The sequence below is a fragment of the Limulus polyphemus genome, unplaced genomic scaffold, assembly GCF_000517525.1.
Source record: "Limulus polyphemus unplaced genomic scaffold, Limulus_polyphemus-2.1.2 Scaffold2657, whole genome shotgun sequence".
Lineage (NCBI taxonomy): Eukaryota > Metazoa > Arthropoda > Merostomata > Xiphosura > Limulidae > Limulus > Limulus polyphemus.
In genome coordinates, this window is record NW_013668267.1 from 88,654 (window position 1) to 113,461 (window position 24,808).

At 34.3% G+C, this 24,808-nt stretch overlaps 1 protein-coding gene across 4 annotated transcripts in view; it reads right to left on the minus strand.

Moving 5' to 3' along the window:
• The window catches only part of LOC106467551 (acetyl-CoA carboxylase), a 156,452-nt gene that overhangs the window by 86,388 nt on the left and 45,256 nt on the right, over positions 1-24,808 (minus strand). For all 4 annotated transcript variants that reach the window (XM_022395748.1, XM_013927912.2, XM_022395750.1 and 1 more), the window contains 8 exons: positions 24,093-24,202; positions 23,077-23,187; positions 19,795-20,004; positions 16,686-16,796; positions 16,261-16,320; positions 13,102-13,427; positions 11,382-11,532; positions 10,154-10,257 (listed from right to left, as the gene is read on the minus strand). In XM_022395748.1, the coding sequence (XP_022251456.1) occupies positions 10,154-10,257; positions 11,382-11,532; positions 13,102-13,427; positions 16,261-16,320; positions 16,686-16,796; positions 19,795-20,004; positions 23,077-23,187; positions 24,093-24,202 (1,183 nt within the window). The remainder of the gene's footprint in view (positions 1-10,153; positions 10,258-11,381; positions 11,533-13,101; positions 13,428-16,260; positions 16,321-16,685; positions 16,797-19,794; positions 20,005-23,076; positions 23,188-24,092; positions 24,203-24,808) is intronic.

Below are 24,808 nucleotides of genomic sequence, written 5' to 3' on the forward strand. Positions count from 1 at the left end.
ATAAATGAATATAAAAAGCATTTTTCCAGCAAATCTTTATATTTCTTTTGTTATTTTCTCTACAACAACACTATATGGGCTTGGTCCATTTGAATTTCCTTGTAACCACCAAAAAAAATATGAAATAAATCTGAATTACTCTGATTTTTCTTTCTAGAAAGACTGCAAATTGGAACAGAATATTACAGATATTTATTCTAAGCTTTAAACAATGTGTAACCAATAAACCTGCTTACAAAACTATAAATCACCTTGCAAACACATAAAGTTATAGTAAACAAAGTAATGCAAAAGGAGCTCATGTACATACCTCACTAAGAAATTTTCTATTTAATGTTTTTCATTTGTGTTTTCTAATCTAACCCAACAATTTTTTTTTATTTTTACACCTTAGTTACTTTTATAATAATAAATAAAAGATATAAATACAAAAACAAAAAACTTAGTTATTATGTCTAGCTTTTTGTATTTTTTGCTCTTGGCCCTTAGCAAAACTTAACCCTATTTTTTTTGTAATGATGGTAGTAGTACGCAAGGTAATTTTTATTTATTCTAAATGTACCATTAAAAACACAAAATCTTGCAAAAAAATACAATGATCTAAAACTACTATAATTTAACTGCCTTTCTAATTAAACAATTATTGAATTAAAATGATTCCCTTACTTTGTTGAGGTTACCTTGGCAATAGCAACAATAAATCTGTAGGCCAAATAATTTAAAACCTAGTAAGAAAATGAGATAGCCTTCTACAGAACTCAGTATGGGTGGTTATAAATAATCCAATAGCAAATGTGAGAAAGAATTATCACATTTTTTGGAAAGACTGAGAAGTTATAATTTTCCTATACTGAAAATGTATTTCTGATAGATACCTTCATTCACAAAATTAGTTATTCTCGTTCAGTGCTGCCCTCTATGTATATGAACTTTTTCTTTACACATGCCACAAACATTCTGCTCTCCCCTATTGGAATTGAAAGATTCCAACGTGTGTCTCTTACAAATCATCATGCATCACTTCTCCACCTATAGGAGCATGACATGCTCATGTGACACATGTGACTCTCTCTCTCTATACTCCTCTACCGAACTATCACTTCAAAGTTTGGCAGAAGGCTTAAGCACCGGAATCCCACATTTAAAAGGATGAGGGACCAGTGCGAGGGAATGGTAGAAGTACCCCCCAAAAGCATCTGAAGAATACCCCAGGAAATGAGAGTCAGATCAGAGGAGGAACCGCACCACTTCTGAACCAGGTATAGTCTTCACTCCTCTGTGAAATGTGGAGAAGATAAAGGTGGAAAGAGAGAGGAGCACACCTAAGTTGGAGAGAACTGTGTCAGGATTGTGATTCTAACCATAGAAATAAATATAGCTCAATCCCATGAATAGAAAAGTGAGTAAAACAATGGATGTGCCTTCTGGTGTAGAGTGGCTAGGGAGCAACGAACCGTACTTGGTAAGTCAACTACATCCGAAACCCATGCCGCTGGGAACAGACATCCATGCGGGAATAGGATGAAGATCATACCGTCTTTACCTCAAACTAAAGAGACTGGGGGATTGAGAATCACGCTGTCTCCCAGGTATGACACAAGTATTAGCACTGAGCTATTGATCCAGTATCAAAAGGATGTCTATCACATGCAATAAAATCCCCCAACTGGGAACTTTACCGGAACCATCCAAAAGGCAATAACATCCCCGTATTAAGATAGGACGAGGGAGAACCAAAGGACAGAACCGTAATAATCCCACATACCACTTCTGTGACCCACAACACAAATGGAGGAAAATCGATGGAGGAAGACAGACAACCCAAAACATGTGAGGACTTATGGTGATTGGTTCTACTCTATATCCAAAACCCAGCCGCAGGGTACCGACAGCTGTGCAGGGGTAGGATGAGAGCTTCCACTCGAAAGGGTGAACTGCATTTTGACGTATCATTCCTTCATAATTATATATTGCAAAGAGGAGGACAGTACGTCCTCTACACCTGCAAAACACCACCTCTCTACTCTGTACTGAATGGTTATAGCTATCTTTGCCAACCACCCCAGCAGCTTGGAACTGGAAAGTGGTAAGGACTCCCATACTCCACTGGAAGAAAGGAGGGCAAAAAGGTGGTAGAGAGTCTGGAGGAACATCATGGGTGACTACAAAACTCTATTTTGAAAAGCAGACCATACCGAGCTATTCACTACAGCATGGCAGGGATGGGTAGCTATCCCCTTCTGCTTTACCCAGGCAGTCCATGGGTGGTACAGTCTGGGACGTGCATGTTTATGAAGCAAAATATAGCATGGTTATTCATCCAGAAGCAATCTTGTGAAACACCCCATCTCAATGGTGAGCATTGAGAAGCCATGGAATATAAAGTATGAGTCAACATGGCTGTAGATTTCAAGTTAAAGAATACCTGGTCAGGCACCACTCGCCACAGAGCGAGATCGATATAATAAGGAATAAAGAAAAAAAAGGCCCCTGATAAAAAAAAAAACTTAATAGAAACTTACCAATCAGAGTCGCACCAAAGTTTGAAGAACAGCAACAGGTGGAAGACAAAAAACAGATGAAGAAGAAACCACAATAAGATGTAGATAATGGGAGAAGAATGTATTGGGCATGGTACACATGCCTGATTGTAGAATTTACTCCAATGGACAATGAAAACGAGAAGTGAGGGAAAAGTTGAGGTGTCTAATCTGATGAAAAGACAAATGGAACAAATTCCGGGAGGAAGAAGGAAAGAGGAATAAGCCAATCAGATCAAAAGTTGGACCCAATTAGTAAGGGTTGAAGATGAAAGATCAGGAAGGGAGGAAGACTGCCAGGGGATAAAGAGTTGGGAATGGATACCACGTAAGGGAGCCGTACAGGCAATATAACAACAAAGAGCCCTGATTGGACTCAGAAGCTTATCCAGAACTGGTCGAGGGTAAAGATGAGAAATGGAAGGAAGGGAAATAGGCAAAAAGGAGGAGCTACCCTCCCAAATTGCTGAGGTCTTTGGAAGAAGGAGCAATCCGAATAAAGAAGAAGACAGGGAGGGTAATAAAGTGTATGTGAAATGTCAGTGGCAAACAAATCTGATCATCAACTTCCACAGGCTATAAGGAGAAGGAAATATGTTTTAATAAAAAGGTGTAGCATGGAACAACATGATGAAAGTGGTTCAAACAGAGGTAAAGTAAGGGAATGAAGTACCACATTAACATCCCAATCTGGAAGGGTAGGTTGCCTGGGAGGGCAATGCAATTGGAAGGAACGCAGTAACATGGTAAGGACAGATGAAGTAAAAATTCTACCGTATCGGGAAAACAAAAGGTATGGGGTAAAGCTGCCTGATAACCCAAGAGCAAGGAGACAGAGGACCTCCAGTCAAAAACCCAAGTAAGAAATTCCTCCCCCCGAGTCACAGTAGGCTTGTCAGCGGGAAATCTCTGAGTTGTAGACCAACTGCGGAACATCTTCCCCTTGTGCTGATACACCTCCATGAAAGAAGAATGTATGGAACCAGCTAAAAAAGAAAGCAACTTGATGGGAGAACCTGGATTTCCTCACCAAGGACTGGATAAAAGCCAGGCATGAAGATGCAGTACGTGAAGGGCAGGATGTAGAACCAGCAACCGAGGTTGACAAAAAAGGGAGGTACAGGAGAAGAGAGTAACAGGTGCTGTAACTATGGAAACCACGGCTGCGCTGGCCATTAAGGAGCAATCAGAAGGATCTGACAATTAGTGGTATGGATGAGAGAAATCACCTGATGAAGTAATCAGATAGGAGGATAAACATACAGATATTTGTGGGACCAATCTAGACTGAAGGCATTGACTGCTAGAGCCTGAGAATGAGGGACCGGCAACCAAAAGAGAGGTAACTTGTGATGGAGGCTCAAAGCAAATGCATCCACATGGAGAGAACCTCACCGAGTGCAAAGCTCCCTGAAAACAAGGGGATCTGAGGACCACTCTGTTGGATATATCTGGTCGGGGCAGGAAAAACGATCTGCAATAAGATTGAAAGCATCTGGCACATGACACATAATGAGATGAATGTGTTGCATGTGGGCCCAGTATAAGTGATCCAACATCTGAAAACATAGATCTCTCGACTGGGTGCCCACTTGGTGATTGATATGTGCCATCACCTTAGAATTGTTGGAATGAACCGTCACCAGACAATGTCAGGCGACAAGAAGGAAGTGATCCAATGCCCAACGTACAGTTGAAGTTTGAGAACGTTGACATGCAAAGCACTTTCATTCATAGACCAATTGCCCAAAGCTAACTGGTAGTTGACCCATGCACCCCAGCCCTGATAGGATATGTCTGTGAAAAGATGTAGATCTGGATGCAAAGGAGGAAGCAGCATGTCCATGAAGTATGTGCCTTGTCCAACCACCAAAGCAAATCATCTCGCTGGGTAAGAAGGAGGGTAATGGGAGTAGAAAGAGGATCCCATGCAAGGTTCCATTGATCATGAAGGGATATTATATGGGCACGACTGAGAGGGACTGGTGATGTTATTGAAGACCCCCATCCCCCAAAACAATAGAACCTTGTGAGCAGTAAGTGATGGAATTGAGAGATCATGGCGAACTAACAATTCCATAGAACATAGTCTTGAAGAAGAAGGCTGGGCCCGACTGATACGATTGTCAAAAATGGACGAGGTATTGAGTAGGTCTGAGTAAGGACTTCTCCGGTTTGATTAACCAGCCCACTTGAACAGCCACTAAAAGAAGCTGCCAAGTATGACTAGCCAACTTCAGTTCGGAATAAACCAGTCATCCATGTAATAATGAAAACTCAACCTCAGAGCATGAAGATGTCAAACACATTCTCGGACTACCTGACTGAAGCAAGACCGAATGGTAGTGCTGAAAATTGATAAACTACTCAGAGATGGACAAACTGAAGATAAGGATGAGACTGAGGTGATATAGGTTTATGGAGATAAGCATTGGTGACATCCATAAACCTGGAGAAAATGCTACCTGAGGGTGAGAAAAGACTCCATAGTTAACAAGGGCAGGTGAACGAAACAGATAAATCTATGATAGGCCTCCAGTCCCCGGTTTTCTTTGGAGCAACAAAAAGTCAGGAATAAAAACCTGTCGAAGGATGGAGAACAGGTTTGATGGCCTGCTGAGATAGCAATTACAGAACCGCTTATGACAGACGTTGACTGGTCATGGGATCCGAAGGAAATGGGGAAAGGAGATACAGGAGGCGGGGAAAGAAAGAGGATCACGAATCCTTCTGATAAAACCTAAAGAACCCATTGATCCTCAACAAAGGAACACCAGCAATAAAGAAAATCGGCAAGCTGAGCTCCCACTGGGTAGTCACCGGTACTGGTGGTGATGTAAGGTGCGTCATCGAGAAAAATGACGAGAAGAGGCACCAAGAGAAGAAGGGAAAAGTAAGGGTTGGGAAGGGGAAGGACGGCAAATGGTAATAGATGACATGAGGCTCTGACTGGGACAAATCTGCAACAATATTGGTAAGGGTAGATTGTTGTTAGACCAATGCTATCCATGACTTTAGTGTTTCCAGGCTTATGTCAGAAACATATTGCTGCAGAAATGGGGCTACACGTAAATCACTAAGATAAGCTGATGGTAAACAGACCTGAGTCAAAATTGCATCACAACCAAGAAGGTCCCAACAGCAGTGAAACTATGTGTGCAAAGCCAGAGTCGAAAATGACAAACAAGTTAGGGTGGAGGAAAGAAGGGAAAGGGTATCCCATGAAAACCCCGCAGGATTTCTGTGGAAAACCTCAGAGAGGAGGTGTAGAGAAGAAAGATACTATAACACAGTTGTAAGGGTAAGACGCAGGTGAGAATACTGGGCACGGGTCAAACTGTCAGGTAATTCAGGAGCCGCACCCCAAACAGGCAATATGGAACCTAATAACTGTTTGGTCCAAAAAGGGACAGTCAGCATGATATTATGAAAGCGTGAACTGATCTGAAGCTCTTGGGGGTCAAGGCATACTAATCCCATTGCTTAATTGGGAAGCAAGTTGATCAGCATGAACTTGAATATCAGGGGAGAGCGGAAATACCAAAAAGGGGTGGGAAGATTGGTCACGTAGTAAGGAAGGATGTAGCTCATAAGAAATAGGAGAAAGGAATAAAACATAACATACTTGAAAAACAAAATCCAAAAACCAAGTTAGGCCTAACTGACTCCTCAGGCAGATGATGGGAAGGTACAGCAAAATCAGGATGCAAAGTCCTCATCAGTCTGAACAGGATCTACCTGTTTGGGAGGAACTGGGGTGACATCCAAGGACAAAAGCTGGTCCATGTTACATTCAATCTCCTGGCATATAAACACAGATAAATCTACCATCTGGTTATCCATACTCAAGGCCTGAGAACACTAGTCTCATGTGTGACCCCCAAAGTGGTAACATGAACTTCAGAATTCATTGTGAAGAAGAGTCCACCAAATTCAAACAGTGAAAAAGAATAATGTGGCTGGAACTAACTAATAAAAATACAAAGTGAAGAAATTGTCTGAATGAAAATTAAATAAATTACAGAAAACCACTTCGTGAGGAAACTTAAGCCGAACGCGAATCTTTAAACAAACATGAAGCACATCTGAATGGATACAAGCGCTGCCAAATGAGAAGTGATAGTTCAGTATAGAGGGTGTCACATACGTCACATGAGCATGTCATGCTCCTATTGGTGGTGAAGTGATGCATGATGATTTGCAAGAGAGACACGTTGGAATCTTTCAATTCTAATAAGAGGGAGCAGAAGGATTGTGGCAAGGGTCTAAGAAAAAGTTCGCTTATAGAGGGCAGCACCGAACGAGAATAGCTAATTTTGTGAGAGGAGGTAAGTACCATATCAGAATTTATAGATATTATTTTGAAATGAACTGAAACTTATATAATATTAAAATTAGATTTATTAACTATATCTTGATGCCAAGTTTATTGATATACTGATATAAAGTAGTATAATTACATTTTGAAGGCAACTCTTTAAGAGGTCATTACATGTGCATTTTGGCCCACACCTGTGCACATAGCGTTAATATGGTAGTTATTTGTAAAAAATGCCTTACTAGCAATTGCTAATGAGTCAACCCTTTATCTCAGTTGGTACAGCATTGACCTGGTGTGGGACAGGTCTTGGATTTGACTCTGAGGCAAAGAAATATATATTGTAAAAAAAAGAAATTACTACATTTGCACCCAATGTGGAACTTATTTGTGATAATGAAAGAAAGTGGTAGTTTGAGTTAAGTGTTAAAAATTACCTTACTAGCAACTGCTAGAGGGTTAACCCTTCAGCTCAGTTTGAAGAGCACTCACCTGACATGGGACAGGTCTCAGGTTCAAATCAAAGCCAAGGAAATAAAAATTGAAATTACTACAAGATAAACTGGAACCCAACTAGTATTCATTCTATGACCCTGAGGATAGGCCTTGTTTGAAACATGCAAAAAATATCACAGCTTAGGTTGTTAAAAAGTGCCTACTAGAATTGCTAGTGGGTTAACCCTTTAGTTCAGTTTTCAGGGCATTTGCTTGGCATGTAAAAGGTTTGGGGATAAGATCCAAGGCCAAGAAATGTATATCATGAAAAATTAAATTAACATTTTAAAAGATTTAATGAAAAAAAAAGAAGTTGGAAGTTATGCATTTACGGAAATTTTTTTTATAAAAAATAATTCTTTGAAATATAGATAGTTGAAAAAAACTAAAAGTTTGTGTACAAGTCTGAAAGTTCATTCAATATCTGTAAACTTTCTTTGCTGAGTGTCTAATGACTGAATCAATATGAAGGTAGAATTTAGAAATTATCAATGGAAATACAATGGAGACTATTTTCACTGTGTGTGTGTGTGGACTTGAAAAGCAGAAAGATGTACAAGTTTTTGAACAATTTTACACGAGACATCTACATCTACATGCACATAGCTACAAATTTTTAACTTATTTTAGTGTTTTGACAATATAAAACATTATCTTGTATATATATCGCAAACCAAGGTGTCTGTCCAAGCATTTGCCTGTTTCTCCATTTATGGTGGCTGCTTCCTGCGCTGCATTTGAAAAGCTGCACATGCAGACAAAGCTCAACATTCACTTTTGAAATGATGGGAGAACAGACATGAATAATATTGATGCCAAATTTTATATCGCAAGCAGGATATTCTACACTAAATTGTTAGGAATTAATCACATTATTATTTACATTTCAAAATGTGACATAACTTAAAGAATAAAAATGTTGATTTATCGGATGTTATTGGTGAGCAGCTCTTTACATGACTGAAATGCTCAACAATTACTTTTTGCAGTGGGCAGTATAAAAAGCTCAGAGCTTTGGCTCTGAACACAATTAACCTTTTTAAAGTTCATGCGGTTACATGCTTAAAGAATCTGTAAATCCTTTTAAATACCCATGTTATGTTGTAGTATCTTTTTCAGATATAATGAGAAACTATTCTACTCATATATATGTCATTCTTGATGTGTATTCTATGAATTTATGAGTGAAAGTTAAGAAAAATATGTTGTAGTATATCAAACACACTATATCTGAACTATCCACTGCCAACAAGACATTTTGGCCAACATAAGGGCTCATTATTGTTACAGACAACTGATGATAAAATATGTATAATCTAAAACACACACTGACTAAATCAATATGCTATCTTTATGCTTAGAAAAAAAATGAAGAATTTTGGCCTTCAAATCAGTTTAACAAAACATCCAGATGGTTTGTCTTTTCAGAACATGTTTTGAAAACACAGGCATTTTTATTCTTTGACATTAATTTTGTTATTTTACTATATACAGTATGTGTTATTTTTCAAACCAACAGCTTTAAACCAAAGATTGGAAATATTCAGCTCCTCTTGTATATTGTTCTTTTTTTGTTTCTAGGCTTAACAATAAATACCTTTCTCCGCATGTAACTATAAAATTTGTTCCTCTAAACAATACTGGTGACCAATGATGTTGCTGTAAATAGTGACTACAAAATAATGACTTAATGTTATATATACATAGAGTGTGGTATAGCTGTCATTATAAAAAGTTAGATGTCAGGTAACATTTGTGATCAGTTAATTGTACTTAATGTAAGCCATCATAAACTGCGTAAATTCTATGTTCATATAATGTACTATAAAGAGTTTAAGAAGAAATTAAAACAAATTTTATTGAACATCTCGATCCACACAGTTTTAAATATAGTTATTTTTTTAATTGATTCAACATTATTAAAACTGTATAAAAACAGCAAGACATGTTGGTAAAGTATAATGTTTGTTTGTTTTGGAATTTCCCATAAAGCTACATGAGAGCTATCTGCACTAGCCATCCCTAATTTAGCAGTAATAGACTAGAGGGAAGGCAGCTAGTTAACACCACCCACCTACAACTCTTAGGCTACTCCTTTACCAACAAAAAGTGGGAATGACCATCACATTATAACACCCCCACAGCAGAAAAGGATTCAAATCTGCGACCATCAGGTTGCGAGTTTGATGCCTTGACTACTGGAGTATAATGTCTTCATGTATTTATTTTTCTCTCTATAGACAGTTTATATTTTTTTAGTATAAAGCTACTCAATAAGTTATCTGCACCCTATCCACTATGTGGAATCAAACTCTGGATTTAAGCATTGCAAGTCTGTAAAGTTATTGCTAACCCATCATGGGATTTGTAAAGAGTTTGGAATAAATTAATACAAATATTACAAGCATTGTTTTATTGTACATATTGTTGTGATTTAATATCAGAACAGAAAGTTATACAAAACATGACATCTTTAAGTAACAGTTTCACACTAAGTTATTAGCAGAAACTTACTTAATACAGTTTTGAAAACTGTCTCCAATATTAACCAATGAAATAAGTTAAGCTTTTGTTTTTTCAAATCCAGTAGGAAAATTATATATGTATCTCTCTTTCAGTCTATTTTCATAAATTAGTTTGAAGGAACTGTATTACATTGAACTTTAAAAAGTTCTATTAATCAAAGAATTTGAATAATAATTTGAAACAAAAACACAAAATAAATAAACCACATTGAACTTATTATGAAGCATTTATATTCAGCAATAATAGATAAAAATTTTGGAAAGAAAAGTCTTACTTCTCCAACGAGCTGTGAAAATTCTGGAAGCTGCTTATAATCACTTGGTCAGCAACATGAACAGATCCACAAATCAGTGACAATATTGTGTCTGGTTTTTCTGCCTTAAAGAATTACAGTTTAGAGTTAAGGTATATTACTCTTTTCATAAAACAACAACATATATTACTCAGTTACAGGATTGAGTTTAGTTACAATTCATGCTTATACATCTCTTTGACAGCTTTCATAAAGCAAGAAAAAAAAAAAAAACAGGATTTCTTTTAAGCATATAGTATTTCTGTAAATAAACCTGGCTTTACCAAGTGTCACAGTATGCTTTGCAATCTAAGTTTCATTAATACAAGACTAAATATGTGTAGACCAATTACTGAGTTACAAGTGAATTAATGTAATGTCTAAACTAAACAATGTCATGTAGAGTTTCTAGAATAGGTGATGAAATTAAATTTTACAATAAGTCCCAGTAAAATTGAAACACAGTAATAACATGCTTACTTAAAAAAATTTAATGTGTACAGTTACAAGAGGGCTTCTTTGGCGTTTGCTCTTCGAGTTATTTTCCAAAAATATATGGAACAGTATTTAAAATGAGTGTCAGTAATCTGGTATCAAATATAAGTATATTGTAAAATTATATTTGCTTTAAATGAAGAAATGCCACTTTAAAGAATAACTAAAAAGGTTGTTAATTCAACTTATCAGCTGGACAAATAATCCCTTTTTGATTATTTTAACACTTAATTTTTCAACTTTCAAGTTGGCTTGTAAACAGAATATACAAGTCCAGTGTCAAACTATACAGGCTTGCCTTACAGAATGAGGCAGTCTATTTATTATTTTTCAAAACATAGACTGTCTTGAAACATGTGAACCTCCAAGTTCAGTATCAAACACTTGCATGAATCCATAACAGATTTGTCATCATTTATGTACCTACTCACAAAAGTATTAACTTCTGTTCAAAATACAAAGGTTTATATGGAGTTCATACCGTGATGTACCGTTCTCATTAAATAGGTAACTTTGACTATGTACATGATATTAAAATTTTAGACAGTTAGGTGGCATTACATATTTAAACTAAAACCTTCTGCAGAGTTTATTCATGAGATCACAAACATTCCTTGCAAAAACATATACTTAAGCTCAAAATGTTTCATAACACTTATGCACTTAGATTAACCTTTGTACATTTTACCAACAAAGTTTGTAAAAAGATTCTCACCTGAACTCTTTTGGCAATAAGCCTGTCTAGCCAACCAGTATCAAACTGGTTAATTTGGTAGTCTTCTGTTTCTAACAGTGTAACCAAGTACTCTACTGTTGTCCTAAAATCTCCTCTGATTGACAACTCTTTCAATGCCAACACCATGTTTCTGGGTTTAAAAAAGTAACAAACAACCATAAATTCCTGCATGAATTAAAGCTCATAGGCAGTACTTAAAAAAAAATGCAGGGGGGAGGGGGTTCCATTAAATAATTTATGTTTCATATAATTCATGTGAAAAGATATAAAAAATAATGACACTGGTTAAAGACAAACTGATTAGGAAGTGTGGTGTGATAATTAAAATGCTAAAACATTAGCATGTTAATCAAATGTGCACATTTAAGGCTATGAAGATGTCAGAAATACACGGGTTGTTACAAATAATCATTATTACACAAAATAGTTGTCAGTATCATTCACATTGAGCTCATTCCAGGATAAAGGTGATGAGGAATAGCAAGAAACAAGTACATTCTTCAGAGAATATCATTTGATGCATAATTATCATATTACAGAAAACTTCACAATGCTCACTGAATGTTAGTGAAAGAGCCCAAATGAAAATTACATTACATGACTCGGCTATTAAGCATTACATACTACATAGACTGGAAACGACAGCCACATAACCAGCAGATTCGCACAACACAGTATTTGTGTGTGTGAAGAATCTCTTCCAGTTGTACTTTATTCACCATGTCCAATAACTACAACCCAAATATATATGTAAACAATCATGTTACATTATAATACAGGCTTCAAGGTTACTTATTACAAATATAATGCATGATATGCCAATCAAGGGAGTAAAATAATGAAGTACTCTTAATAGTGTAACATAATAACAGCATAATAACAATATACATCACAAATACATATATGTATAATAAGTGCAACAGTTAGTGACTTGATATGTATGACAAATGCCTTGCAACAAATATAATTATGCCACCCAAAGGTAAATGTGTCTGATATCAGTTTTAATATTCTAACAAATGGGACCATTTTAAACAAAAACATGAATTCTTTAAAAAGTGTTGTATTGACCAAATTTGAGGTAAATAATCCAAGTTCATGAAAAGTTGAACAGCAATATAAATTTCAGACATGAAAATCTGTGTTGCAATGAACAAGCACCTATTGTTTGTTTTTAAATTATGAGCAAAGGTACTCGATGGCTATTTGCGCTAGCCATCCCTAATTTAGCGGTGATAGACTAGAGGAAAGGAGGCTAGTTAACACCACCCACTGTCAACTCTTTGGCTACTCTTTTACCAATGAATAGGGGGATAGACCATCACATTATAACACCCCCACATCTGAAAGGGTGAGCATGTTTGGTGACAGGGATTCAATCCCATGACCCGTGGATCTCGAGTCAAGTGCTCTAACCACCAGGCCTCCAAGCACCTATTAATGAATCATTTAATCACAATATCCAAGATGCTTCATTGTATTAAATTTAGTTTCACATTCAAATATAGCAAAAGTACAGACCAATGTTTAAATCACATTTGTGCCAGATGAAACGTTAAAATTCCTTATTATATATTTTTCTTTGCAAAAAAAAAAAAAACAAAGTCAAAAAGGAGCTAAAACAAAGAGGTAATGCCATACATTATAAAACATATATTTCCTGTAGAGTCTATTGTCAGAATTATTAAACATTACTTACTCTCTGGCTTCCTCCCTATCTTCACCCCAAGAGAAACAATGACCAAACTGAGAGTCTGCATATTCATGAAGCCCCCCAGAAGCTCCCACACTGAAATAACCCCATACATTCTTGTTACTTCTGAAGTTCAATTCCTGCACTGTTCCTGAACTTGGCTTAAATCCTTCATCTGGGTTTTCGCTGGTGATTCGAGTAGCTATGACATGACCCCATGGATAAGGTTTATGGTTAGGTTGATCAAAATTTATCTCACTATCATCCCACAATGATTCACCATACAACACTCGAATATCCTTTATTCTATGGAGGGGGATGCCCATAGCTATCTGTTCATAAGCACAATACAAAAAAAAATTGTATAACAAAAGTAGACTGCATTTAATATAAGATGAAATACTATGTTTATTTATACACTAGTAAATTACATAGCTTGATAAAGTTTATTTACCGTTCACTGCATGATAAAAACATCAGACCATTTTTGAATTTTCATCCAATCAATATAAAATGCTCGACACCAATCAAGTCCATTAATCAAAGTCATGTGATGTAAGCATGAATTTTCTACTCTGATTTTTTGTAATCACATTTAATGAAAGAATTTAATTGCATAAAGAGTTTATTACAATTTTTTCCTACAAAATAAAATATTACCTAAAATATATATTAACCATTGCATAGATTATTTCAGACACAGAGAAAGTGGAATTATAAAATGTTTTTAAATTTCTTAATAGCAGTTAAAAGAAGCTTTTTGAAAAAAGTATTTATTTCACTCAAATATATTGTTTCTTCTCCAGAAAATGTTCAGTTAAAATTTATAAGAAGTAGCAGAAATTTCATCACCATACTGAATACAAGTTTGAATTAACAGAAACTGATAGATAATTATTAAAAAAATATCCATTAAGAATCTTCCTTTTCATGATCTCTTATGTTTATACACCTGGAAACCTATATGAAGATATTTGTATTCAATTTTCTTAAAGTTATATCAAATTCCATAAAATTAAAATTAAATCCTGAAAACAATCATGCATAACATAAAGCTATTTAATCTATCTTTCCTACAATTTCTGTAACAGAAATAATATCAAAAATAAAAGGCTGTAAATCATATTTCTCAGTTGACTAAAATTTCAGAAAAATTATCTAATCTTTGCTAAAATTCTTTACCTATTTTAAATATTCCATTCTGTTACTTCAACTTCAGTAATTAAATATGATTGGATTATACATGGAAGCCATTCAATAGGCTCCTAGAAATATAACTGAACAAAAGGAGAAATCAAATAACAATGAGCAAACCCGTGGGCCTATGGCCTACATTTACAGAGCCGCTATAATGCAAATTTAATGCTTGAAACACTATTTTGCACTTTTTCAATTTAATGATCATTGCCATTATAATTCAAATTTTATCTAATCAATGGTAATTAGTAGGCCTACTTATTTACATATTCTTATGTAAATTAATGTTCAATTTAGGTTCCGCTTTCAGGGAAACCACATTAAAGTGTTTTTGTAAAATACCAAGGTTCCCTAAGGGGTTGGGTGAAAAGTTTTACCTTTATGCAAACCTCACATTTGAGACCAGTTGTTTGGCACCACTTAGAAGTTGGTGAGTCCAGCAGTTTAAGAGAAGGGTTTTTTTGAGAAATCCCTTAGTTCAACAAGAGGTGTGGTGAAAACTTTACCATAAAGCTAACCTTGGGACAGAGACAATTCATTTGGTACCACTTAGAAGTCAGTGTGACCAGCAGTTTAGGAGGAGTTATGTGACACACACACACACAGAGATACTGAATCTTATTAGATATATAACTGAACTGAGGCGTGATTCTAATGTCTACTGAAACCTAAAGCGGTGTAGTTTGTTTTTATAAAAAAATAACGTAACCTGATGATGTGATACCACTTTTATCTAAATGTTGTAATCTGTTTTAAAAACAGCAACCAGTATATTTGCTACAAACATTAAATGTAAATCTATTACAACTGTAGTAAGCTTGAAATTAGAATAAAACAAACAAAACATCTGACTAAACTAAGTAAAAAATAACAAACAAGCAACTAATCACATAAAAGGATTGTACATTGAGGTACATATTACTAAGAATAAAAAAATATATATAACAAATTTGAAGATATCAGAATTAGGAAATATTTATGGAAAAAAGCATGGGAAGTCTTGAAAAGTTTAAAAAACACAAAATAGATAAAATAAAATGGAATATCTGAAGTTAATAACACTTTACTTGAAAGAAGCTCCAGATGCTGTGCTTTCCTTAGAACTACTTCCTCCATCGTTGATTGTTATAAATATAATGACAATGATTACACAATATAGTCCTAGAACACAATGTCTATTGTGAAGCATCTGTGAAGTGCAGTGAAGTCCATTGTATATGGCTTGGTTTGAATTTCACATAAAGTTAAACAAGGGCTATCTGCAATAGCTGTCCTTAATTTTGCAGTGACAGACTAGAGGGAAGGCAGCTAGTCAACAACATCCACCATCAACTTTTCGGCTAATCTTTTACCAATGAATAGTGGGATTGACCATCACATTACAATGCCCCCACAGCTGAAAGGAAGAGCATGTTTGGTGACAGGTGGTTCGAACCTGCAACCGTCAAATTGCAAGTCAAGGGCCTTAACCACCAGCCCATGCCAGACCTATTGTATATGAACATCAACTGAATACTGAAGTTTCATTTTTTGAAATGTGAATTTTTTTTTTACTTATACATCATTGAACAATCTTGATATAAGAATAGAACGAGCTGTGACATATTCTAACCATACGTCTACCACCATAGCATCGCAAAAGCAATTGGTGTGGAATTAATTCACAGTGAACCAATTATTCAGATGTCACTTGTAGCATCTCAGCTCACACATTAAATGACACATCACTGCATTTAATTAACAGCATATACAACTTACTCTTACACAGAGTGATTCCCTCTCTATCTACTCTGATTCTAATGAAGCACAGGTCAAGGTTACGTAAAACTTGTCTTATAATTGTGGTATAAACAGATAATTGGAAAAAAAAAAGATTTGTTTTTATCAAAATTTCACCCTCCTCAATTTTTATCCTATTTACATATACAGTATAGGGGGAATGTCAGTAACATCCACACAAAGCCTTACCTGAAGCTGTGCAGCAGGAAGGTTCACATTGGCAACCATTTCAGTACATGGGTGTTCAACCTAATCAAACAATAAACAAATACATTTATTTCAAACACGTTCTATGATCATTCTAACATAATACTTGTGTTTCAAAATTAAGTGTTATATTTAGTATAATACAGAATATTTTAAAGTCAGTAAAATTATACTTTTGATTAAAAAATGGATATTCAAAGGCCTACAACTAACAAAGAGATGATCTTGTAGTTTTCACTAAACAGTGTTTTAGATCTATTTCTTAAAATTACATACTATTTAAGCACAGTTGTTATAATTGTATTAATAAAAACAAGTGAATCCATTTATACCCCAAACCAAAATTTTTAAACATGTTGAAAAAGTACCTATCCTAAATGAATAGGATAATATTAGCCAGTGCTCACTTGAAGGCGAGGATTGAGTTCCAAGAAAAAGAAATTTCCACTTTCATCATATAAGTACTCTACTGTCCCAGCACTGACATATCCCACCATTTTAGCCAGCCGAACAGCAGCCTAAAACAAACAACAGTATTTAAGTTAAAGCTTGAATTTTGAAATTATGTCTTGTATACTGTGAATGTTTTTACAGTAGAGGCAAAATGCAAATTTTTTTAAAAACATTAAACATTTCACTCACTTTTTTAAACTTAAAAATGTAATTACTTTAAAACATTTTTAACCACTCAATTTGGAAAGGTTCATAATAGAAATCATGCCTTAGATTCAAAAGGGAATAGGGTGACTTGAGGGGAAAAGATATATCAAATAAAATTCATATTACACCTCTGTTAATTGGCTATCTCCTATAAACAATTTACTTAAGTCATTAAATGATTTTCCTCACCTGCAAATGGCAACTTATGCAAAAAAAATTACAATATAAATACAGACTTGTGAAATATTAAGATCTGATCTGATGTGATATGATTAAACATGCATGTAACAGGACAGAAAACAAATACAGATTAACAATAAATAACAGCATACCTAATATACTGTATGCATCATGAAGTGTATGTGTATTTAGGTTTAACACCAGTCACATATGAAATTCGAACTTAACATATTTACTGATTAATAAGAACCTCTGATCCAGAGTAAAGTATATAAATCAAGATGAAAAAAGTAGCTTCCAAAATTAATGAAATCAACTCTGTATAACAGACTGACTAGAATTATAATTAATGTCATAATCCACAGTTGAAAACTAAAATCTATAATGAATAGAATGTACTGATTTATCAGTTGTGTCCTCTCAGTCAACATAATCTTTTGGCCATAATCATAATATCTAAAGAGCCTGTTGAAGAGATTCAGGTCAGTCCTAAGTCACTGTATTAAACCAAATTTTGGAGATTCAGAATTTCCAAGATGGGAATATCACTTGTACTTAATGGCATTGGATAACAAAGTAATATGGATCAACATGGGGCACCAAGGCCATCCAGAAAAAGACCAGCAACAAGTCGTACCACAGCCATGGTAAGCAAACTGTGGAGTCTTATAACAGATGAGTATACATGAACACAAAGGTCAGTGGCAAAATCTTCTGAAAGTGTGGCACAACTCATGTGTACATAAATTGCTTCAATGGCATATCCATTTAACAGTGACATACCTCAAGCAGTTGGAAAGTGAAAAGGGTATTCATGTTATTCAATAAAAGACATATTGGTCAAATGTCTGAAGTACAGCATCTATGTATTTCTTTGTTACCACACTGTTGAAACAGATGATAGAAAACCAATGTCATCATACAGTGGACAGATTAGAGAAAGCATAGAGGGAGTAGTGATGTGCTTTGAACATGACAGACTTATGGTAGATGCTTTACAATGAATAATACACTGCAGAGCTATTGTCAAAATGCATAGTTGTCAGACAGAGCATAATTGGATTTGGTGACATGGACAGCAACAATGTGGAGAAGCTCCAAAATTATTTTAATATACTCAAACTCCAGCTGTATAATACATACAAACCCTTGCACATATAATATTATGAATAAAAGGGATTAGGTAGTGTAGTACACCTTGATTTCATTTAAGCTTATTTTCATAGTTTTTAGAGATTATAAAATTTTGAACAGTTTGAGTGTTTTCAAGTAACTTGGCAAAAAGTCTATGCAAAAGAAGACAACAGAACATTTAATGGAACATGTCTGTTTACAAGGTACAATTCAAATAAGTAACATAATATACATTTTCTAATAAATTAAGTTACAGGTAAAGAGCAAGAATAGCCTTTCTAGGTGCACCTTATATCAGCAACTGTCCTTCCTGATGCAATGAGATAGAAGTCATGGACCTATGCAGTATCAACAAAAGTTTGATATCTATTAGAGGACTTTTACTAGACATAACACTTCTCAGAAAATGTCTCCCTTAAGTGATTAATTCTTCCTGGGAAAATGTCATTTCCTCAAAAATAAAACCTGTTTTAAACTTAATAATCAAAAGTAGGAGTAAAGGACAATACAGATGTCAGCAGAAAAACAGAAAACTCTGCAATAATATATCCTGTGATCATGGCACCAACATTTTCTCCTTCCTATTCTCTTTGTGGTATTCTCAGGTGAAACTGATTTTCCTTATAGTGATGAAATAGGTCCATAAAATAATAGGAGAGTTGACAAGATATTTATTATAGAGTATTTCCAAATTTTTGTGGTATTAATTGAGTTCGAGAGAATGAAATAAAAAGACTGGACACAATATAAAACACAATGAACAATCTTTATTAATATTACAACAGAGTGAGTGTGTATAATTGCATTGGTTGTTGGACAGTCACTTTCACTGAATCAGAGATAACTTCTACTAGACTGACTTGGATACAACTACAGATTATTTAAACTTTATGTTACCTAATTCAAAGGTAATGTCAAACTCACCCAGAGCAATTAGTGCTACTCATGTGACTGGTCATTCTTATTCAATATTATAGGAAGTTGTAGCCTCAATGCATCACCTGATCTGCCATTGGAGGACACTGTTGTGAACATCCTTACACAATGTGTAGCATTACAATCATACTCCCCCATGGGAAGATCAGGTGCCATCTCAACAGAATGACAGATAAAGCAAGTTAATGACTTTCTTGACCATGTGTTATGTGAAAACTGCACATATAAAAATAACTGAAAAACTTCAAATAACATTATGTTGAAATAAGAAAGCAGAAAATGCATGGTGTGCTTGCTTACCAAACTTTTCCTATCCCCCTTTTTTTTTTTAGGTTTGTCCAAAATCTTACAGTTAATTTTAAACTTTAAAAACCAATAAATCTTTTCAATAGATATTTTGTAGAAGAAATAAAAATAGTGAAGGCTACTTTAATAGAAGTGATATTTGCTGTTGAAATAAAAACACTGTTGCATTTTTTCAAGGAAAATAATAAATAAAATTAAATGTAAATATAATAACTGGCATTTTACTTTAAATAAACATTAACTCATGACACACATATACATGGGATTAGTTGGGTTTTTTTCTGTTTATAGTTAAAGTACCTTTTCCATTTCTTCAAAGACATCCAACTTTGCTATCACGCATGGGGCTTCTTCTATAATTTTCTGATGACGTCGTTGGATGGAGCAGTCTCGGCCAAAAAGAGAGATTGCATTTCCATACTGGTCAGCAAGAAGTTGGACTTCCAAGTGGCGAGAACAAGTTGCTAGTTTCATGATAAAAATAGGAGAACTTGGAACTTCTAGCTGAACCTATGCAAAAACAAAGTCAGTGTAATCACCTATATCTTTAGTTTACATTATCTACAAACTGTTATTTCTATAATTCCTGGTGTGGCAACATTTAAAGAGTATTTTATTAACAGCTATGCTGAAATTGCTCAAGGGATAATCAGTGTTTTCTATATTCTAGTGTTATGATAAGGTACAACTGCTATTATTAGGTAATGTCCCACTGACTGATAGTGAAATATGTCAGGACCACAAGAAAGACATTTGGACATTTCAATGAAATTGAGGGTAAAGCTGGTCAATCACAAAATATCCGTGCATAATGGCTACAAGTCTCACAAGGTGTGGTTTACTGTATGTTGACTCATTTTTGGATCCCCTATACAATTAATCAGAAAATCTAGAAAGGGCAGACACTTGTAAACAATCTCACAAGACAACCACAATTTAACAATATGGGCTTAAAGTAACTGGCACACCTCAGATTCCAAAATGAATCAACAGTTCAATGCAGCAACTAAATGGTAAATCAGGATGCAAATAGTCAGAAATACATTTACTTCTAATAACCAATGGTATTATTTTTCTAATTCATCATCACAAAAAAGTACATTTTAACTAGTGTCAAGAATATGTGGATTAGTCAAAGAATATGAAGATAGATGTCTTGCAGATTAATCACACTTCACACTGCAGCAAGATACTAGATATGTACACAGTGAAACAAAATAAATATCAAATGGACAACAATTGTAGACTACATCTTGGAGTCTAACAATCTATAAAAATAGTACAAGTAGAGGGAAAGAAGTTTCAAAAGCCTTCCACATTTCATCTTCAAGTCAGCTTAATATGGATTGTAGGTGTTTATGTAGTGGGCAGCTTGAGAAGGGGTGTTGTGATTGGTTGAAGATTCTCGGTTGTTATTAATGGAATGTGTGAATGCTGACCAACAGTAGCCATAAACTGCTAGCTTCTATGGCCGAGTCTCTGTTTAGTGAGGGTATTAACATGTTAATGTAGAAAGATTCCTTGAACTTTTATGCCTGTAACTGTCCCAGTATATTTTGTCTTGTCAACATAGCATATTATGCAATGGTGGAATTCTATGGTTTCATCTATGATATGGCACTGTGAGTACTTATGAAACAGAGATGAAGTCTTACAATCATTAAAGGTGCAGTTGGTTTGTTTTGATAGATGATAACATGTACCTCAACTGTTCCTGAAAAAAAAAAAAGAGGGTATCAAGGGAATGGACTAGCCAGTGCTCTCACCATGTTTAATCCAATTTAACATGTACAAGATGCTCTAGGAAGACACTTGACTGCACTTGATTCCCCTCCAAGTAATGTTGATTAATAAAAAAGAGGGCACCAAGGGAATTTACTAGCCAGTGCTCTCACCAAGTTTAATCCAATTTAACATGTATGAGATGCTCTAGGAAGACACTTGACTACACTTGATTCCCCCTCCAAGTAGTGTTGATGAATTAGAAACAACTCTGGTGGAGGAGTAAGCCATATTACCGCAGTAGTCCACTGATACATTCATTTTGAGTTTGCCACATTATCATATGACTTGTTTGATTATCCAAGGTGACCATATGCTTTATTAACAAATGTTATCTGATCATTTAATATGGGCTGCAAAGTCTGAAGTATTAAGAGAAAGTTTGAGGGCACAAACCCCAATTCTAAGAATTTATGAGTGAAAGTAAGAAAGAATGTGTGAAAATATGTCAAACACACTATACGTGTTGTATCTAGTGCTGATGAGACTTTCACTCAATACTAGGACTCATCAGGACAGCATGATACAACAGACCCAGCAGTGGTTGAGAAGCTATCTAAATGATTATACTGCACGAACAACAACTGTAATAGTGTGAACTATATTAAGCTGGTGAAGTGTAATTTGTATAAATTTTATATGAGACATTTACAAATCAGAACTAATGTAAGGATTAATTAATAATCCATTATTAACTTATTATAATACCAATTAATTATTTATTATTATTATTACTATTTATTTTTACTTGATCAACTTTAACTATCATTCAGAGAAAATGGCAAACCCTAAAGCTAGTCTTATTTATCCCGGAGTGGGTAAACCAATGGGAGAAGACTATGTTTGTAATTCTAAGAACTTATGAACCAATGTAAAGAAGAATGTATAACAATTTGCAATGAAGCCTTTTGCCCAGTACCAGAACTCATCAGGCTGTTTGGAATATGATAGAAGTAGTAGTGACTGAAAGACTATTTATATTACCAAATTATATGAAAAACAATTGTTATGGCATGAAGTGTAATTTATATAAATTTTATATAAGTCATTTAAAAATAAAAATTAGAGCAAGGATTAGTAACACCAATTATTTATTTTTACTTGATTAACTTTACTCATCATTCAGAAGAATTGGCAAACCAGGAAGCTTATCAATGTACATCTGTCTATCAAATCACACGACGAGTCACCTGAAACTTGTTTTATAACAATGATTGTGCCTCGTTACAGCTAGAATATATAACACTTTGACTAACCCTTAATTAAGTATGCTTAAGTATGATAAGTATGCTTTTAGACTTATAACACATTTTGAAACTATAAATCAGAGAAACTTCCAAACTTTTCTCACAATAAGATAAAGATTTGTTATCCTTTCTATGAACATGGGGAACAGGAAACATGAGAAAAGCTGTAAGTCTCTTTAATCTACAGTTCAAGGACAATGATGAAAAATTATCCCTGACTATGGTACTAATAACAAGTGTTATTTATCCTCTTCTTCCATATCTTTATATACAAACAATAAGACTTTTATTAATTCAAAACTTGAAACAAATTCTTTTTTTTACTTAAAACATTAATTTACCATTTTTTTTCTAAATTGAAACTTTAGCTTGAAAATTCATGTGCAGGCTCTCAGCTTGAAAACATAATTACCTCTCTATTCTGTAGGTAAAAATTAACAAGTAATAAAACAACAAAAACCTGAAAATATTCCTTAGTATAAATGTGCAGTAAATATGAAGCTAAGATGGCTGAGTATAGTATGACAATACACAACACTGACTACAGAAATACCTGTCGATACATGTTTGGGAATTCAGCAGCATTATCAACTTTACGGATGCCTTTTCCTCCTCCACCTTCTGAAGCTTTGATCATAACTGGAAACCCAATAGACTCAGCTGCCTATATCAGTACAAGTAAAAAATAAAATAAAATCTAGCATGTATCATTAGTGTCTTTAAATCATGAGATAATAATAGCTTGATAAACCAACTGAAGTACATATAATGTTGAAATAACTATTTTACCTCATCAGCTACAAACATTTTCTAAAGGAGAAAAAAATATTTTAAAGCACAGTAAAAACAGTAACAAGAGAAGAAAGCTTATAATAAAAATAAGTGCATTAAATTAATGAGGGAGAAGTGTACCAAGATTGTCAATAATGAGAGAAAACAAAGAGAAAAATTAATTACAGCACACACTATAAATATTTTAATTACAATCCTAATTTTGATGCAAAAACAGTGAAAGTAAAAGCTAATATATCTAGTTACATGAAAGTAAAAAACAAAATAATCACAATTTCTCTTTAAACCATAAACTTTAAAGAAATATATGTACAGTATGATCTGCTTAAAGATCATCTATAATTTTCAGAAAGGGGTTTATGAAGCATAGATTGTTTATAAGCTGATTGACAAATCAAAACTGACCATAAAATAAGGCATAAGTTATTATCACTATTGGCTTTGACTTCAAAATAATTAATTTTTAAATAATTAATCAGTTTGTGATTAATCAACAAAAAATTCATTAATAATAAATTAGCAATAATGTACAAAGCACAACTACTGCTAGTGACAGATAAACTCAGAAGTGCAAAGTTGTAATACTACAGAGCAAGACAACTCCCAAAATTAAACATCACTACCAATGCTTCAACCTCAAGATGGACCAAAAATAATGAACCATTACAATAAGTCCAGAATTTAGGAAACAAAATTCACTGTTATTATAAAACTATATATACAGCTATTGTATAAAGTTTTCAGAAACTTAAGAACTATAATCAGTACATGCCCAACCTTTAATCCTTGTTCAACATCTTCTATACACCCTTTCTTGTATAGCTCTGATCGAATTTTTATAACTTTGTTTTTCTTGCTTAGAGATTCATTCCAGTCAGCTTTTAATCCTATAACAAGATCCAAAACTTATGCAATACTTAAAGTAGCAAATGTACAGGGTGCACATAAAGTTTGGAACCATAGGTGATTTGCAGCTTTTTTTAACTTCAGATACATGACTGATTATGCCGATGTCAAAGCATAAGGTCGAGTTAATCCTGCTGTTAATCCAAACTTGTTTCGAATTAAAAGGACAGTGTGTGGAATACATTCTGTAAAATTTGTTGAAGTCTCTATGGTTCCAGACTTTTCAGACACCCTTTATCATTCCATTTGTAAAATTAGCCTTTAAAAGAAAAAAAAAAGGAGTTTGAATAACTATTATTAAACATTTATACAAAACATGGTAGATATTTCATGACTAACTGATTCCAACAGTTATGTAAAGAATATTATAAAACTGAATAATTATATTTCTAGTTTTTGTTTATAAATCCACATATCACACCTTAAAATTATTGTTTTTTTGTTTTGTTACTTCTAATCAATTTAATAAAATGAAGGTAATTAATTTTAAAATGATTTGTCTTTCAAGGGCAGATCAGAAAATGGTTTCACACAAAATGACTTCATAACTGCTTTATTCACTAAATAGATCGTCTAGCAGGGTAAGA